General features: G+C 41.3%; 2 protein-coding genes across 4 annotated transcripts; both read left to right on the forward strand.

The window, feature by feature from the left end:
• The first annotated feature begins 212 nt into the window (after positions 1-212).
• On the forward strand, positions 213-9,948 carry LOC131891837 (uncharacterized). Of its 2 annotated transcripts, XM_059241508.1 has the most exons (6): positions 213-345; positions 408-690; positions 1,705-1,973; positions 3,381-3,714; positions 5,822-6,041; positions 9,600-9,948. In XM_059241508.1, the coding sequence occupies exons 1-6, from the start codon at positions 251-253 to the stop codon at positions 9,881-9,883; spliced, it is 1,485 nt and encodes a 494-aa protein (XP_059097491.1). In that variant the 5' UTR covers positions 213-250; the 3' UTR covers positions 9,884-9,948. The 2 variants fall into 2 exon arrangements, with proteins under 2 accessions (XP_059097491.1, XP_059097492.1); XM_059241509.1 differs by lacking the exon at positions 213-345 and having other exon boundaries at positions 384-690.
• An 84-nt stretch (positions 9,949-10,032) lies between these two features.
• LOC131891836 (uncharacterized) lies at positions 10,033-16,648 on the forward strand. Of its 2 annotated transcripts, none has more exons than XM_059241505.1 (6): positions 10,033-10,257; positions 11,215-11,503; positions 13,507-13,775; positions 13,840-14,173; positions 15,936-16,155; positions 16,227-16,648. In XM_059241505.1, exons 1-6 carry the CDS (start codon positions 10,163-10,165, stop codon positions 16,523-16,525), a joined length of 1,506 nt encoding a protein of 501 aa, XP_059097488.1. In that variant the 5' UTR covers positions 10,033-10,162; the 3' UTR covers positions 16,526-16,648. The 2 variants fall into 2 exon arrangements, with proteins under 2 accessions (XP_059097488.1, XP_059097489.1); XM_059241506.1 differs by having other exon boundaries at positions 10,035-10,257; positions 11,219-11,503.
• Positions 16,649-19,880: the final 3,232 nt, after the last annotated feature.

A 19,880-nucleotide genomic window follows, 5' to 3' on the forward strand; every position in this document is an offset into this window, starting at 1 on the left:
AGTCGAATGCTATGCCGCAATTAAACTTTTTGAATAAAGTGAAACCTATGTCACAGTTTATTCAAACGTTGACACAACTTTTGGCAATTTTTTTTGCACGAATTCGCCTGTCACACTTGTCTGTAGCAGAGCTTTTGTCAGAATCGGAGTGATCAATTGCTCACATTTTAGATTGATGATTAATCAATGGCATATTTCATTTTGCGGAAAAAAACACATTTTAAGTGAGAAGAACATTTCTATTTTCACCATGAATAGTTTCAAAAAACTTTGGTTGATTTTCTTGCTCTTTTATTTTGGGCTGTACATCTGCATGTATCTGATACTACACAACAGAAGGAATAAGTACGAAACCACCTTCACCAAAAAGAAATGCTTTTAACCGGCAAGAATTGTGAGCATTTCAGAATTCCTGCCCCAAAGGTATTGAGCATGCGAGAAAAACAATTTATCAAAGAAGTCAAAATCTATCGGAATCTTCCCATGGCAAGCCTGATGGACCGCAGAAAAGTGGATTTTTGGCGACGAAACCAGACTTGTGGGCTCTTTCCAAGGTTTTTTGATGTGAAAGTCACAAACACGCTTTGGCAAAAGCTCAACACAAGTCAGGGCACGGTTATGCTCTATGCGGCCTATTACGACAACCGACTATCTGACCAACCAATGATCCGGGTTATTGCTGCAGGAAGGGTGAGCATTGGATTATGTTGTAAATCCGTAAAATGGTTAAAAATCTCCGGCGGATGAACGAACCCAAGGAGCGGGGAAAGTCGTTGGTTCGAATTCCATCTTAAGCATCTTACTTAAGTGATGCCATTCTGAAGCACCCCCATTGAAATCGGACTTTAAAAGTGAAGATTAATGTCAACTTTGGGAGAACCCGATCATAGGCTCTCTCGGAATTTGTAATAATGTGACTTCAATTTCCCATTTTTTGGTTCTTTCCGTATGGATTAGATGCAGTAAAGTATCTTCAACAAAAAAAATCATTTCATTACAAAATTCTCGGGTTCGTTTTGCTCCAAGTCAGAATGAAAAAAAAAAAAATGTAAATCAAAAGTAAAATTGAAAGGCAGCTTCAAAGCGCCCCTAAGGAGGCCATTTTTTGATATACAACTTTCCATCAAATAGGAAAGCAAATTCAAAATCCATGGGAATATAACATGGCCTAGAGACACATGCTTCACCAAGCTGGTTATTATAAGTTCTCGAAAAAAAAATTGCAAGGCCATCTTGTCAGATTTCTTAGCCCACCACTAGGGCTTGAACCGTTACCGAAAAAAGTAACCCATTACCAATACTTTTTAGAAAAAGTAACGCGTTATCGTTACTTTAGAAGAAAAAAGAGAGCCTAAACTTGAAAAGAAAACGTTTAAGCGATTTTTAACGTTTAGTGAATAAGACGTTAAAAAATGACTCCCGTGATTTTTATTTGATCCCGTCAGTGGCAAGAAAGTCACTGCATTCGTGACGGAACTAAAAAAAAAAATCAGGTAGGAAACGTCGAAGTACTGTAGTTTTCTTTCCCACGTTTACAACAGAAGAAAGTAACTGTAACGGGAGGGCTAAAGACCCGTTCAGTTACCGTTATGTTTTCAGAAAAGTAACGCCGTTACTTGAAACGGCGTTACCCACGTAAAGTCTTACCCACTACCCTAAAATGTCTCTATGCCGAATAACAGGATTCACTACGTTTTGCCACAGGAGACAAATCGGCTACCACCCTTGCTTTGTCATTTGTGGTTTGAGGGTATTCCGACACCCTTTGAGGTTCCCGTGGCAAGCGGCAAGTATTTGGTGGGTGATGTGGTGTTTAAACACTGGCATCCGGAGATGTATTTGGGCCACCTATTGACTTGTCCCATCCCTAAGGAGATTCGTGAGAAGATACCTGTAATAGCAAGTTTGGTGGCCTCGTCTTGCGATAAGTCGTACAATGCGCTAAAAGTTTGGAACAATCGCCCTAAGGAGATGTAAGGGGATTTATCCTATTCTTTGACCTTAGTAGACTGGCATTCCTATTTTAGAGCTCACTCAGATCAGACGCAATTTATTTTGCTCTTGTTCTTATCTCCCTGGAATTTCGCACCAAGGCGTGACTTCCTCTGTTGCTCCTTGGCTTTTGGCACGTGTTGTGTTCGTGGTATGTGTGTGTGGGTGAATAAATGGGAATTGCCATTTACTCGTTCAATTTTGGTTTGGCTTTTCACGGCTCTCTGGCAAGACGTTATTACTTTAGAACCTTAGAAGTTAAGTTAGACCTGAATTTCCAACTATTAAGGGGTAACAATTATAGTTGATTAGTTTGATTGTATTGCTCATTAATAGTTAGATATCAGCGCTCATTAGCGCATTGTTTGTATTTTGGTTAGTTCAGTATAATTGTGTCATTAGATGTATACTACTAGTGTCATTTTGTAGTTTTCATCAAAGCTAGGGTCCTTGATTACTTGGTTATCTCTGTCTCTACTTTTTTTGTTTTTATCTCCATCTTTTCATGATTCTTGATTGATACATGATATGTATAGCTAATTTGGTGCAAGGTAGATAATTGCTATTTTGATTTGTTGTCCTGTTCCTCAAGACAAGGTTGCATAGCTTTTAAGTTTTCCTCTTTCTCTTGGTCTCTTGATCTCTTGATTTTGTTACCAATTGATAGTTCCACTGCATTCATGATGGAAGCTATCTTTGGAAAAGACAGTAAAGAGGCAAGACAATGTTTGAACTTGTTCTTGGCAGGGCAGGGTACTTCCATAAATAAATAATAAGCCCTTTATATCATTGAGGCTTTAGCTGTCTTGGTGAATCAGACCAGGGTGTTGCTTGAACAACAGATTCACCCAGTGGTTGAGAAGTTGACCCCCGCCATCACGGTTGAGAAGTTGTTATTTTTCGTCCAGTCGGTAGCTTCTTTAAAGTCTGACTTGGAAAAATGTTTAACTAGCATTCCAGATCAGTCCTACATTCAAGGACTAGCTCGGCCAGCCAACTCAAATTCGTTGGTAGACCAAATATTATATAAAGTTTAAAGGGAAAAAGTAGGCAAAATATCACCTTTGATTTTATTAGTATTGGGGATTACATTCCTTGTAGCATTTAGAAATGCCCGTGAAAGACCAAACCAATTAAAAAACCTTCAATTGCAGTTTATACAACCTTCATGTCAAAATTTATTATTCTTCACAAGAAATATGAATTTCAGACTAAATGCGTAGTTGAAAGTGGCCCTATTAAGCATTGCACACTAAGGTTAAATTCAGTAAAACAGTATCAAAGCACTAATTCTAATGGAGCGAGTTTGTCATTTTTGGTTGATGGTGTAAAGTTTTTGGATTATTACTTAAATCTTGTCAAATGTCATGATTTTAACAATTCTTTAGGGGGGATTTCGCGGTATGTCTCAAATGTTTGTGGTCACCCTTCCAAGAGAATCATGTGGAATTGGCAGAATGGATTGAGCTGAATCTCGCTTTGGGCGCTAGCTCGATTCAAATCTATGTATTAGCTGTAATGCCCAAGACAATGCAGTTGCTAGACTATTATGAGCAACTTGGACAAGTAAAGGTTTTCAAAATGGAATGGCCCGGTAGCATGCCAGTTACCGAAACTCCTGTTGCCCAAAAATGGTTTCACCGTAACGTCACTTACATTGATGCTTCTTTTGAAAATTTTGCTTACAACGACTGCCTCTACAGAAACATTTACTCATACAAGGTAAGAAGATCTTCCAAAGATTTCCTTCTTTTCTTTTTGCTGAATGTATATGCCACTTCTGGCAAAGGCAGTATGGGAATTTGGATTTCTTTTGTTCTGAGCAAAATGATTTATCACCCATTAGCTGCGGATCAAATGGTTTACTGGGTGACCGGACAACTTGACCCCGTTCACCAAACATCAAATTGACGTAAAAGTATTTGCCTATCTATTGAATAATAAATACTAAAATTTGAAAATTTTACATTTAACTTGCTTGCAAAGCGGTCAACACCAAAAAGACGTTGAATCACAAGCATATTATTTGATTTTGAAAATAAAAGTATATTTGATTTTTGCGCCTTGATTGAAGTAAATACAACTTTTCTTGATGAGATTCAAATGATGAGTTTTGTAATTTCCTTTTGGAGCTTTACATTTCTAACAACCTTTTTTTTTTTGGTTTGGTTTTTCATGGGCTTTTCTAACCGCTACAGGCAATGTAATCCCCAGTACTATTAAAATGAAATGTCATAACTCGTCTCCTTATTACCTTTCAATCTTTATATGATATTTGGTCTACCAACGAATTTGAGTTGGCAGACCGAGCTAGTCCTTGAATGTAGGGTTGATCTGGAAGTCTGACTTGAAAGATGCCACCGGATCAACAAGGCCTACTTATTCCCTACGAATATTAGAGGGAAGCAAATTAAACAATAAAGGTACCCGAGAAAGAAGAATTTTGTTCCATAAATTGACTTCTGTAAGTCTGTACGTAGCAGCTGTCTGATGATGTCAGCACAAATTTGGGGAGGTCATGGGGATACTTTTCAATACAGAAGAGGTACCAAAAAAAAAGTTGCAACGCGCAATATTGCATGAAAATCTTTTCTAAGGTTTCAAGAAGTATTTTGCAAAAACAGAAAAATTAAGTCCAAAACCACTTTTTTGAGCTAAACAGTATTTTTCAAGCATTTTAAGGAGTAAAATTGTGAGTCTATTACATGGCAATACAACACGAACCATTCCTTTCATGAATGAGAGAATTGGAATTTTAATTCAATCCCTTGACAAGAACTATTACGCCTCAAAAGTTTGCGTTACCTGTCAAAATTTGATGGTGACATCATCTTTGTTTCCTGCTTCAATGTCCCAATGTGCTGTTTGTGACCAATATACCGAGCCCTACCAAATGATTGACATTGTCCTTAAAATACAAGAAATGGTAACCCTGAGACAACAGATTAAATGAAGTTTGAACTTGCTTTGAAGCCATGACATTGGCGCCAGAGTTTATATTTGTACAGCCATCCCCAATCTTCATTCTGGAACAATGATTTGGGTGAAACGTGAAGCGGTTGCCGCCCTTCTCAAAGCCAGCAGTATGTTTTTTGGGCCTCTTGGCGTTAACGGGTGAGGTGGCACATCCAATGTGGTTTTCCCGTCGGGATCCGCCTCTCAGCTCCAAGCCAAGAAACAGATTGACCCATGGACGGGTCCCAATGAATGCCCAGTGACAATAATCGAAATAATATTGCGACACCAACGCGTGGTTTCGTGAGCACTTTTTTTGAATTGCAACTGGGCAAAATATTCACTTTTTCAACAATAGATGCCTTCACAATCTTCCAAATGTGGGCCAAAATACAGCTAAATATGAATTTTCACACGGTTTTAAGAGATACATCAAGCAAGATATAGTCAACACTATTTTTGAAACACTTGGTGACCATCTTAAAATCTCACATTATTATCCTCATGCAAGTGTTCGCACAAAACCAAATGGATAACAAAATTACAAAGCTGTTAAGGAGGGTGTCTTAGGGGGAAAACTGTAGTGATGTAGAGTGGTATAAGATGGAGGAAAATGGTAAATAAAACTATGGCATGTTAACGAGTTGCACACTATGGCACAAAAGTTGATGTCAATGAATGAGTATGCCCAAACTTTTTGGGTCACCATGCCAAGAGGTTTTAAACCTTGTAATACTTTGGGAAATCAATGTATCTTAGAAAGTAAGTGAGATGATTTTGCTTAGCACTGAAGATTTGTTTACATAACAAAATCCAATACAATTCCTATCTTTCAGCGCTGTTTGCAGGTAATAATTACATACAATAATTCTAGTTTCTGGCCGTGATTGACATGGATGAAGTTCTCATGCCAGTTAAGCACAACTCATGGCCAGAGCTTTTCAACGCCATAATCAAAGAGGGCAAAGACCCCAGTGATTTCCCATGCCTGATGTTCCACCATTTCTATTTCTTTGGTAACAAAACAACAAACCCTTCCATTGGGTTCAAGATACTGGATACGGATCTCAGAACTGACATTGTCTTCCCTAAAGGTAATCTTACATCAACTAAATACAATGTGACAGGAATGACCTCCAGGTAGTGTGTTTGATTAAACTAACCCTTTGACATATGTTATTGTTTCTTTTAGGGGATATGTTTTTGTAATAATGTCATCAGACACTATTCATGTAAAATTTTCAAAACGTTTTCATTCACTGACATTGCTGAAAGAGCTAAAGTAATGATGATCATACATACAACAAATATATAACGAATAGAGTCAGCTGACGCCTTGAATTGCGGACGTGCTTTTTTACCCCTCCGACTTGAATATTAGTCTTTAATGGTTTTAAGTTGATGACATAGTACGGACTGTGATACCAGTGAGTGGGTCCAAGCCCTTGAACAGTGACCCCCCATGAACTTGTAATATGCCCCGTTCAGTGCACCTACCCTTCTCATCTTTCCTCTTCCCATATCCCCCGGTCCACATATTCTTCAAGACGTGAGCTTTTAGTCCTCCAACCCTCTTCCTCTTCCCAATCACCCCTTCCTTCCTTTCCCCCCCCCCTTCAATGGAATTTTCTTTTCTAGGTCGCATTGAACAACTCGGTATCGCAAGGAACCAGCATCAGCGGCAACAGCGGAACAACAACAAGCGGAGAAGAGGAGGGAATCAACCGGTGTCGGCCTGCTTCCTGAACTGTCATGGACGGGCGAACATGCTGCGAGTGGCTGGAGCAGGACTGTGTCTCGACAAGATCTGAGGACACGCCTTCACCTTCTTACCCGAGACGTGAGTCACCGAGGAGAAACACGAGAGTTGGTTTCCTGGCAAACAGAGCTTTGTAGTTCATGCCAGGAAGCCCACTGGACGTGGTCGGCCCAGCGGTGGGTTGGAGCTCTATATTACCAAATGCTTTGAGCCCACCCTTCTCTCATCTTCCCCTCATCGTATAGCCATGGATGCCCAAGGCTTTACCATCATTGGCGTTTACTATCAGCCAACCACGGACTATGATGATCTCGTCTCGGACCTCGCATCCATCCTTCAGAAGGTGAAGAATCCGGAGAAAGTCATCATTGGTGGTGATTTCAACATCCGCCCTGACTCAAGTGAATTCTCCGAGCTCATACATATCCTGAACCAATGGAGATTCACTCTTTGCTCGGACCCGGGAGTCCCAACACACACCTACTTCCGGGGCGCCTCTGTTCTTGACCACATTTTCATATCAGAAAATATTCAATCTCTGGCCAGTTTCATCCATCCACTGGCCGTTTCTGATCACCTCCCGATTTCAGTCACCTTCATGATGCCCAGAATTTCCATCATCTGGGCATGACTTGAAATGGGAGGTGTGTGGTCAATATGCAGAACTGTGCGGCTCAAATGAGGCCCTGCAGCTATCCATCAACACCGGGATTGTGACCAATAACACCGGGATTGTGACCAATCCACCTGCAGTGGCCCAAGGCATTTTGCAAGCATTTAAAGAGTCCTCCTCAGTGCAAAGGCGGAGAGGAGGGCTCAAGAACCCGTGGTTCAGCCCCTACCATTGTGAGCTCAGGGATCAAATGCTCCAAAAACTGCGAAATGCCAAAACAAGCCAAACACTGGAGATTTGGGAGCAATATGCAATAGCAAGAATTGCATATCACAAGTCTCGGCAGAGCGCCGAGTCCGCCCACCAAAGGTTGGAAGTGGAAAACCTGCTCTCTTTATGGGCCTCGTCCAGGATGGCGGGCTTGTACAAATGTGCCAAAAAGCCCACCACTAACTCGGAGATTCCCGTGAGTAAATTCCTCCTCCACTGTCAAGTACTGTTTTCATCAACATTGGAAACAGTAGTGGAGGAGGTCCAGGGCTGCCCAGAAGAACATCATCCCTTTTTTCAGCCCTTCACGGAACCCGAGATGGACGTGGCCTTCAAGCAGATGAAGAGTAAAGCCCCCTCTACATCTGGGGTCTCTCCTTTCCAACTTCCCCTTCTCCCAACCCAAGCCCAGCCACTCCTCCAAGACCTCTTCAGCCTCACCCTCCATTCTTCTTTCTTCCCACCACCGTGGATGGAGTCAGCTATCATCTTCATCCATAAGAAAGGGCCTAGGGACATTCCAGACAACCATCAACCCATCGCAGAACCCCTTCTTGAATATGATGTCCACCCTACTAGCTGCCCGCTTCTCCGGGTTGGCCAAAGATAGGGATCTCCTTCCCCAGTTCCAATTCGGTTTCCGGAGACGCCGCTCAACCACCACGGCAGCTACTCTCCTCTATGAAATTGTGCATTCCAAAATCAACAATAAGAGGAGAGTGTACGCAAGCTTTGTGGATTTCTCCAAAGCATTTGACAGGGTGGACCAAACGCGATTATTCCTCAAACTCCAACTGTGGGGAGTTCCGCTTTCAATCTGTGTCCTGCTGTCCAACATCTATGCGGGACTCAGATGCTCCATTCGTTTTGGTGCGGACCTATCCCTTTGCTACTTCACTTCCATTGGCCTTCCGCAGGGGGATCCACTATCGCCAATTCTATTCAATCTCTATGTATCCGACCTGGTTCTCTTGGCTGATTCAGCCGTGGAATTGCAAAATGCCATCAATGCACTCCACAGTTATTGCCAAGAGAACGGCCTTCAAGTCAATAACATCAAGACAAAGGCCATTATTTTCAATAAAGGTGGTCTGTCTGCCACCTTCTTCTATATCCACCATAGTCCGATTGAAATTGTCAATTATTTTAATTATGTCGGTTTCACATTCTCCACCCAACTCTCCTTCACCAATCACCTCCAGTCCGCAATAACCAAGGCCAGGGCCAGGATCGGATACACGTGCAATAGACTTCCCATCAAGAATCTCCCCCTTCCAATACTAGTTCTTCAACTCTTTTGAACCTACATCTCTCCAATTTTCTATTACGGCCTTCACATTTGGCTTCCCAACTCCGCCCAATCCGCCCTCAAATCAGCCGATGCCACCTTCACCAAGTTCCTCAAACGATACTTGTGCCTTCCCCAATATGCCAATAATGCATGGACGCATTTTCTATGCAAAACCGAGCCCCTCACCATTGGGCTGGCAAGGTTCGTGTCCAACAGTGTTGGGAACCTGACCTTTCCGGAGGTGATGTCCGGACACAAGTTGTCCTTCCCGGTCAAGGACTTAAAAGCAACTTATTGTCCTTGGCCCGCATCCCTTCAGAGTATTGGTGGTCACGTACCTTTGTTCGTCTTCCGCTCAAATGCCATCAACGCCGGGAGCTGACAAAAGATCTGTTCAATCTGACCCACCCACTCTACTGCAATAACCAAGATTTCCATCATTTACCTCTCCCCACCTGATTATGTACTATCTGCAATTTCCCTCTTCGCTTTTCATGTGCACTGAACCAATTCTAGTCAAACTCACTGTTAAATCACAGTCTAGTCAACTATTGTATCAGTCTTGAACATTTTATCCTTTTATCAATCGATTTTTGTATATGATATTTATACATATAGTTTTATACATTTTACAATCTGACATGACCAAGAGTCGCAATAAAGTTTATTTATTTAATAATAAAAAAGTATGAAGTCAAACATCAAAGTTCTTTTTCCAGGCTTCCAAGTAAAAGGATTTTTCAACACTCAAAAGGTGCTGATTGCGTTCAATCACTTTCATTTGGGATGTATTTCCAATGGATCGTGCAATGTAGTTCATCTTGATCCCGATATGGGCCAATTAAACCATTATCGCTCTACTTGTGTCCGAGTCAAAGTTATGACCAAAGCTGGATGTGACCAGATGAAAGAGAACCTCGTTTTGGATACCTTGGCCAGTCGATTTGCCGCTCAAATCAGACCGAATGTTTATGAAGCATTAGCCAAGATAAGTTCTTCATGATCTCTCCATTAATGTGTACTAAATAAACATTGGATTTGGGGTTTGACCCCATGATTTTCAATGTCCATGCCATTCCATGAATCATTGTTTGGGCTTTTCAAGCTGAAGTAGACTATATTCAACAGATTTAGGATTATCTTTTTTCGTAATTTTTTTCAAACAGATTTCGTTTCACTCATGTCATAAAGGTTGAAAGATCATGAACAAGTGGTTTTTCGTTCATCAGTGCAACAACATGCACTGATTCTAAAATTTTGATCTGTGATAGCTCTCATTGTAATGGCGTGTTCATTGACTCGGTTGCAAAAATGGTGGTTAAACATATTGGGATGTTTTGTTATGTTGGAGATCTTTCTGTTGGTGAATAATTACAAGTAAGCATGCGATTATCTTTCATCTTGAATATTTGACCAGAAATAGCAATGTTCTCCTACATGTGGCGTAGTTACAACATTTGAGAAGACACAGTTTAGAACCTACTAGAGGGTACATTACATTCAATTGTTGTGTGAAGGCGGGATTCAAACCCACATCCTCTGGGATACCATGTCGTGCCTCTATTGAGTACATAAGACTTGGTTCCTTAAACAAAGGGTTTTTTTTCCTCCAAGGCGGGATTTGAACCTTTTGATCTTTTTGATATAAAGGTTGCATGGAAATGAAATATGTGTTGGAGATTTAATGTCAAATGCTTATATACATTTTTCATTCGCCAGTTTTGAGTAACTAGTTAGTGTATCTCCAAATAATGAATTGATTGGAGAGAGTATTTTTAAAAATTTGGGCGCAATTTCACTTCTGTAGTTTACTTTTCTTTTTATGTTTAGACACATGTGAAAGTTCACTAAATTTGATTGTGGTCATATAAAAGAATGTTTATTTAGATAAATGGTCAAGATATGGATGAATAATTTCCGGAGACTTGACCCATTATTATTTTTAACTCAGATTTCTTTCTACAATAGAATATAAAAGATGTGCAGCTACCTGATTTAGCCAAATAGTTTAAAAGGTGCCTTAAAAAGAAGAGGTATCGAAACAATTAACTCCTTGAGGCGCTAAGTAGGTGAATGGTCTGAGATACAGCGTAACCTAAGCACAAAAGTTGTTCTTAGGATTGATTGGTTCAACCCCCGAAGTCGTAAGTTGGGATGACTGAGCTTTCCTTTTAGCTTTTTGTTCTATTGCTTGATATGAAAACAAATTAGCCCTATTTAACTTTTTAAGGCACCTAAAGTGGTTACTTTTCTCAAACGGTCACATTGAATGCTGGGTGACCATAAGGAATGACGCTAACTTCGAAACGTTTATTGAAATCAAACTTCTCTAAGGCAGGGTCCAACGACAATTGACAAAAGATCTTACTGGGAAATTCAAAGCGATATTGAAAGAAAGATCTATCGAAACCTCCCCATGGATGAACTATTGGACCCTAAGAAGAGCAAGTTTTGGCATCGACAGAGAAGATGTGGCCTGTTTCCAAGATTCTTTGATATCAAGTTCACGAACACATATTGGCAAAAGCTCAATACAACGAATGGGACCGTTATGCTTCACGCTGCGTACTATGACGACCGGTTACCCGAGACACCAATTGTTTGGGTCCTTGGAGCAGGCAGAGTAAAATAATTGTCACTTTTTCACCAAGACGTAACCATTGGAACATAGATGGGATCGCTATGGTTGAAAATTAACAATTCAAAGACTTGCTTTTCTCTTCACATGAGAATGAACCTTGGTCTTTGTAGTTACGTATATGACAAATTTGAGCTCAATCAGACGACTGAATCAAAAGTTATGTCATCTCACAGCCAGGAACATTTGAATGCACAAAATAAGTTAAATGATCGTCTTCTTCCATTTGATTGCCAGAACATCTTGTTTGGCGTTTTAGCAATGTTTCAGTAATATTGAGATTAAAAGATGCATAAACGGGCAGAAAAGCGAAAACCATATCTCGAAGGAACCAAATCTGGGCGTGTTAGGCATTGCTCTTTAATTTGATTCTTTCGCCATTCCATGAATGAAAATGGCTGTCGCTTGACAGGTACACTTTTTAATAAGTCAGCAGGATGTTTACTTTGGATTGGTGTTCTATATAATAATTTGAATCGTTTTTGTTTCTTGTCATTTTTAAGCAAAGTCAAATGTAAGCTAAATTCATCGGTTTTCCAAAAATCCTTGTCATGATTTGAATCCAATCAATTGACAAATTTTAAGGAAGAATGTATCCAAAAATGAAAAGGAAACAATTTTGACATTCATTGTTGAAAACCATCGATTCAACTCATGCCCCGCATCAATAGTATATCAAGGTGAGAAAAAGAAAAGAAAAGAAACACATCAAATGGTGTGAAGTAGCAAACTGATTTTGACGCAAGGAGCCTTTTTGACCACCCTGGAGCTATTGTTATTGTTAAAAAAAAAATATTGTAGCATTTTCGAGTGACAAACAGCAGTTCCTTAGCCTTGATCTCCCACGAGATTGTGTTATTGGCCGAAAAAAACTGCTTTTGGCTTAACCAGTCGATTAAGTAAGGACGACGTCACCTCTGGAGAGAGACGTTACGAGTGGAAGGAAGGAGGTGTTATATTTTTTCGAGATAAGTTAAATACATTTTCCCATGGTAGTCGAGGGTTTAAAGTACCCGATAGAGGTACGACATAGTTCCCCAGAGGGCGTGGGTTCGAATCCCGCCTTCGGAGAAAACTTTCTCGACAGCAAAAGTGTTTTCCAATATTGGGCACAATCAAGCGCTTGTTGTCAAAAGGCATAAGCTCTTGAAACCAAGCCCGAAGCGGGCACAAAATGGCTGACTAACCACCGGAATGGTAATGCCTATTAAACGTGATTGTGTTGGGTCATTCAATTTGGGCCCTCATTGGGCTGGATTTTAGATGCTCATAACTTTTGACAGAAAGTGACCAATACTTTCTGACTTGACAAGAGCCCAACTTGGGTGAAGGAAAATGAGTTTGATTGAATGGGATGAAATCACTCATCATCCCCCTCTACCATCGTTGTCTACTGATGACGTCGTCCTTGGACTGAGTCATGAACCATTGGAAGATTCTCCTCCTCTCGTACTGTCTGTCTGAGTGGGCAAAGCTCTGCTTAACCCAACAAAAAGCTCCTTCGATTTAACGAGATAACGATACGTGAAACACAGAAATTTGCCAAGTAAGCAAGAAATAATATTTTGAATGGAATGTATGCCTTGGTATCTCTGTAATGATTCTAAATCATAATAACTATGATAGAGACCATGGTATTGTCAATAAATATAATAAACTCGTTTCGGCCCAAACCTTAACCCGGCCAAACGGCCCATTTGGTTTCTTTGACTGCCGGCGGTGAGAAAAGAATGGAAATCACTAAACCTACAAATTCATCCCTCATTGGGGGTGTTTATTTTCAACCTCAGCGTTCTTGCACATATTGCAGTGGTTCATGATTGAGTTTAAAAGCAAATTACATAATTGCAAAGACCTGGAGCCGAAGCGAAAATTCGACAATATAACTGAATTTTGGAATAGTAGTAGTGTTCGATCTTAGCGCTTGCATCCATACTCCAGCGGTTTATGGCAAAAAATAACGTATAGTCTCCGTCCATTATGCTCAGGTAGCAAATCAACTGCCACGACTATTTTGCCACTTATGGTTCAATGCCATGATGCATCCGGTTGAAGTCAATGTCACGTGGTCCAAACATCTCCATGGAGACAATGTATTCCAACATTGGCACCCTGAGGTGTTCCTGGGCCATCTTATTAAATGTCAAATCCCAGAGGAATATAAAGAACAAGTCCCTTCCGTGGTTTCAATGGTTTCCCAGTCTTGCGGAAGGTCTTTCAATGCCTTGAAGGTCACAAACAATAAGATGGCCAAAATGTGGGCTGAATTCATTTGATATCAAAACTCTGACCCCTGTTCAATTTCTTTTGCCCATTTTCAGGCAGGATTTTGCGGTTTGCCTGAAGGGCCTGTGGTCCCCTTTCCAGGAGAATCATGTTCAGGTGGCAGAATGGATTGAAATGAATCTGGCTGTTGGGGCAAGTAAAGTGATCATCTACGTTTTTGCTGTGGCGCCCAAAACCAGAAAGATTTTGGCCTTCTATGAGAGGATGAAAAAGGTCGAGGTTTTACAAATGGAATGGGCTGGAAGTATGCCGACATCACACACTCCGTTAGCCCAGGAGTGGTTTTATCAAAATGTCTCTTGGATTTACAGCAACTTTGAGGACTATGCACATAGTGATTGCTTTTATCGAAATCTATATACTTACAAGGTTTGTATGGGCGTTTCTTGGGTAGTGACGTTATCCAGTTGGAAAAGTCATTTACAGTTTTTGATAATTATTCTCGGAGGAATGTTTTTGGGGAAGTGGGATAAACTTTTCCAGAATTGATATAATATGTAAATCTACCTTGCTCATTCATTATCATATTTTTTTGTCGCCAAACTATGCTAACCAAATGATATTAGTGGATGGATTTTTCACATAAAAATTGATTAGCCATGTAAAGTTGAGGAAAAAATACAGTGCTTCTGTCGCTGTACTAATATCTTGGCTCAATATCAGAATGTTGTTGTCTTCAACAGTTCGGCTTCTATGCCCGATGCAGGTTAGTTCAGATAATTATCTAGATTATCCCTCCACAAAATCCCCAAAATCAGGGTTCCGCATTATTTTTTTTTATTTCCTCTACTTCTCATGGCTAATAACTAGGGGTCGAGAAAACATTTTTTAGAACAGAACTTATTCGTGATGTTTTGGAAAAGAAAAATAATACTTCAGTTTTATTGAAATTTATGTAACATTTCAGTGAAAATGTAGCACAAGTAAAGAGCAATTTTTTTTTTGCGGACTTCCTTACCGCTACCGGGATTGGAATCCCAGCAGTTCAAGACGAGAAGATTATTTATTATACTTGACTTTTATTTATCTATATTATTTGATCGACCAACGAATTGGAGTTGGCTGATCTGGCTAATCCTTGAATATAAGGTTGATCCGGAATTTTAGTCAAAAACTTGTCCAAGTCTGACTTAAATCTGGCTACTGGATCAACCCCTACATAAACCCTACGAATATTTGAGGGCAGCAAATTGAACAATGAAGGAGCCCGAGAAAGAAGAGAGTTGGACTTCATTGTTTTAACTAGCCTGGATTCTCGAGGGCTTGAAGGTGCTCTCAAAACGCACATTAAGCCTCTACGGTCACTACAATTGACCCTAAATCCTGGGTTGGGACAAAGCTCATGAATGCTTTTGAAAACGTACAATATCAGATACCTTTCGTACCTTCTCTGAGTACTGTACAATCCCAACCTTTCTAACCTCTCCCAATACGAGAGCTCTCTCATATCTTCAATGTTCCTAGTAAAACATCTTTGGACCTGCTCGAGCTTTTGCAAACCTGCTGAACTAATTGGAGCCCAAATGGGAGAGGCATATTCAAGATGCGGCTGAACAATCGACTTTTACAGAGTTAGCATTGTGACATTATCTCTGGACTTAAACGTGCGATATATCCAACCACATGTTTGAAAAGCCTTACCAACTTTCAACTGGATATGCTCATCAAACTTTCCATTATCTTTGAGGATTGAGCTATTAGGCGAATAAGTTTTAGTCCTTTTTTGTAGTGCCGTATAAAAGAGGCTAAACACATTTGAAGAACATTTGTCATTTTTTTTTTTCAACACATTTTTATTACACATTATTTTTATCATTACGTCAAAATTAATATTCTTAACCCTTTTTTATGTGTACTCTCATTTGAACACACAGCTGAATTCATTTAATTAAAAATGGATAAATATGGTGTTTTAATGTATGAAATGTAAAAGAAATATTTTGCACTTTTGAGGGGAAAACATAATATTTGGCGCCATTTTGACATAATATAAAAATTATTTTTTTCCCCCAAGAGGATCCCATATTTTTTCGACCCCTACTAACTGCTAATAAAGATGATCATGTTTTGGTTTTCTTTTGCCAATAGCGATTTATCTTGATTTGTGTTCTTAAAAAAAAATAATTTTCAGTTCGTGGCACTGATTGATATCGATGAACTGATAATGCCAGCTCAACATTCGACATGGCAAGAAGTGTTCCAAGAGCTGAAAAGGCAAGGCGTTGACCCCTCAGATTATACTTCATTATTCTTCCAACATTATGACTTCTTCGGCAATCGGACAACGACCAAGACATCTTCATTTCAACTCTTGGATTCGGATTTAAGAGCTGCCACTGAATACCCTTACGGTAGCCTTATTCGAAAGTTCAGATTCAAATCTCCCGCCAAATATAATTTCATTGACTTTCTTTTTCTTCAGGGTGGCAAGACAAAGGAATGTTCAACACTCAAAAGGCCAACATAGTCTTCAACCACGACAACCTCGGATGCATTGAGCCCCCCTGCAGAAGTGTCCTCGTCAATGCCACGCTCGGCAAATTGAATCATTATGGATCGAATTGCACTCATACTGAGGTTCTCAAACAAATCGAATGCCTTGAGATGAAGAACAATCTTGTTATGGACAATCTGGCTATAAAGCGTTATGGCACAACCATTAAAATGAACGTGCACCACGCTCTACAAAGTATTGAAGAAAGCGATAGCATTCCACACTAGAACTGGTTGAGACATGGCTACATATTGTATACTAATATTGAATAATAGAAGGAAGCACATAAAACAATGAAGGAGCCTGAGAAAGGAAAGAGGAAGACTACATTGTTTAAACTAAACTGCGGTCACTACTACAACTGACCTTAAAACCTGGGTTGGGACAAAGCTGATGGATACTTGTGAAAGCGGAAACATCCAATACCCTTCGTACCTTCTTTGCAGAATGTTTTTTTCCCAACCTTTCTAGTCTTTCAAACCTGTCTGGACCGTCGGCTTCGCTCCCGAGGCGAGTTTTTTAAATGGTCTTACCTCTGAGTTTAGGCTTGGACGTTACCCAGAAAGAGCATTTGCTGAGCACTTTTGCCAGTGTAATTTCATGTCAGTTAACATTCAGGTGCTTAATTCCGAAGCAAGAGCTTTTAAAAACGAGCCTCTTGATTACAGTGTTGCCAGATGGCGGTTTGGCCCGCCAGATTTTGCAACTTCGGGCGCGGCCAGATTGTCTGGCGAGGAGTATTTTTTTTTCGGGGATGAGAAATCAGGCCGTTTTTGAACTATGTTTGGAGGGGAACATTTCAACATTGACGGAAAGGCTAATTATAGCCACTTGTCGGCGTTTTTGGCTGACTTTTGCCGGTTTTGACACAAAAATCAAGGAAATTGGCATATTTTTCATAGCCCTCAGGATGCTCTACGAGAATGTAAGTTGTGCCTTGGCAATTTTATCCTATCATACTTTCAGTTTCATGCAACCATATATTAATGAATAGCACACTCTAGGGCACAAATTGATACGCATGTATTTTGAACCATGCGATACGTGTATGGTAGTCAACTTCTTTCTCTTGAAATGACAGGTGTGTTTAGTGCATATACAATACGCTATTGTAGCGATAGAGGTTTTCAAGTGAGTGTTATTAATTTCACTTTCTACTGTTCTTCTTTGTGCTTTCGCGATAAATGCATTAGATTTGGCGCAGTTTGAGACAAAACTGGCAGTGCATTTTTTCACTTTAATGAAGTGATGGTCAAGCTAACACATTTTCCGCTTGTTTTAGTATTAGAAAAGACTTAGGCATTTATAAGACATGGAATTTAACCTAACCTACCATAACCTTACTTAACGTCTTACACTTTCTGTAGGAAGGGTCCCTATCTTGCGGGACTTCGAGATATGGGTCCCTAACCCTGCAGGGCTTGGTTGCAAGGGTCTAAGAAATATCCAAATGTATGTCATGCCATTTTTATCAAGATCTGAAAAAGCCCCCCTGTAATTTGCCCTCCTATGAAGAACCAAACCATTGACTAACATGCACGGCAACTATGAAAGCTTTCAGAGTTCAATGACTTTTTGTTCATAAATTCTCAGAACTTAATTTTTCAGTTGATATCATTATGTCACTCACATTTTTGACATGGGAAAAACGACGTACATGTAACTTCACATCAATCCACTGAAATTAATGAAACCTAACTTTTCTTTAAGAGAAGAAATGTTTCAATGTGGTTGAATAGTTAATGGAAGTCCAGTAAATTCAAGTCAAGTGCACAGTTGTTATATTTTCTGGTTAAGTGTTTGCTCAAACGCCAAGACATCTAGATATGTTTTTCTTTGTCAAAGAAGCAAAAGGAACAACTTTTGTAAAACACATATGCTGAATAGTAGTTCTGATAAGAGTCACTTAAAATACATTAAAATGCATTATTGCCAAAAACGTATTCAATCAGTATTTGGTGCGTTCGCCATTCCCGCTCGCATTTTAAACTGACGACAGCTTACGCAAGCTGAGTATGGACTTTTGTAAATATGAACTAGATGTGAAGAAGAAGTAAAGCCGGGGGGTTGACCCTTAAACTAAACGACGCTGAGCTCTTTTATTACGACATTTCAAGTGGCGACGAGGATCAACCATGGACCCAGCCTCAACCCCCCGGATAGACCGTATCGACCATTTCAACCCTTCCATCCATGGACCCCGGGTCGGCCAAGCCCTGCAAGAATGGCTCCGATATTTCGAGTTATTCTACCGAGCAAACTACTTGCATCAAGCACCCCCCGCCCATCTCAAGGAGGCGGACCTCCCGACCTACAAGGACCAAGCAAAACGCGACGTCCTCCTCTGGGCCATTGGCCCCCATGTCCAGGATGACATTGAGACAAAGCTGCAAGACCCCACTGCCAATGAGGTCAGCTTCGCGGATGTGGCCACCGTCCTCAAGAAGGCCTACAAGCCCGCATCAGCCCCCCACAGAGCGCTTCGAGAGCTGCACTTGCTCAAGCAGGAACCGGATGAGGACATTGGATTATTCCTTTGCCGATGCCGCAAAGTGGCAGAACGGTGCGGACTCGAGGAACCCTGCACCAAATGCAGTCAATGCACAAGTGGCTGTCTGGCCAAGCACCTGGCCAAGTTCCAAGCCATCGAAGGGGCCTCCTCAACAACGGTCCGCATGAATGCCGTCGACCAAGCCTGGTCCTATGACACGCTGGTGGCCAAGGGAAGAACCCTGGAAGATGCTTCCACCTTTGCGGCGGATGCTCAACATGGGGGCAGCAACAATGCCAACCTAGGGACAGTGCACAAGGTAGGTGCCTATTCCCGTTCCAAGAGGAACCAGGCCCATTTACGCCGCCCAACCGAAACACCAACCCAAAAACACCTGGACGGCCGCAGCGGATGCTACGGGTGCGGTGAACGGCACGGTGGACCAAGACAAACCATGTGTCCGGCATATGGGACGACATGCGCATCCTGTGGGAAGATTGGCCACTATGCTAAGGTGTGCCTTGGAGGACGCAGGGTCCACACTACGAGCATGACCTGCCCACAACCAACCCCGGCGCCCCACCATGCCCTTCCTCACCAAGCCATCGTCGATCATTCTGACCCAGAAGGACAATCCCGCCACGCCCTCACTGTTGCCTCAGCTGTCATGCACCGCGACCCAAGTATGGGCCACATCTTCACGGTCTCCCACCCCATGCCGGCCCAACCTGGGGGCGCAGCCCCCCAATTGCGGGTTTCGCTGGGCCGGTCCTCATTCCTCGCCCCCCCTGACACGGGGGCCGATCTCAACGTAGTTCCACTTCGACTCCTCAGTCACCATGACGCCCAGAGCATCCGGCCAGCAGCCATGACGATCATTCCTTTTGGAGCCGCCCCTTTCCGTGCATTGGGGAAACTTCAGGCTGACACCATCGTCGGAGATCGCATAGCATCATCAGTTTGGTACGTCGTGGACGACTCCAAGACAACACGCCCCATCACCCCACTGATTGGTTGTTCCACGGCTTTGGACCTCGGTGTCGTATCGTTTAATATCCCAAGACCTAGTAATAAAGTTCACTCCATTTATC

The sequence above is a fragment of the Tigriopus californicus genome, chromosome 12 (genome assembly GCF_007210705.1).
Source record: "Tigriopus californicus strain San Diego chromosome 12, Tcal_SD_v2.1, whole genome shotgun sequence".
Taxonomy (NCBI): Eukaryota; Metazoa; Arthropoda; class Copepoda; order Harpacticoida; family Harpacticidae; genus Tigriopus; species Tigriopus californicus.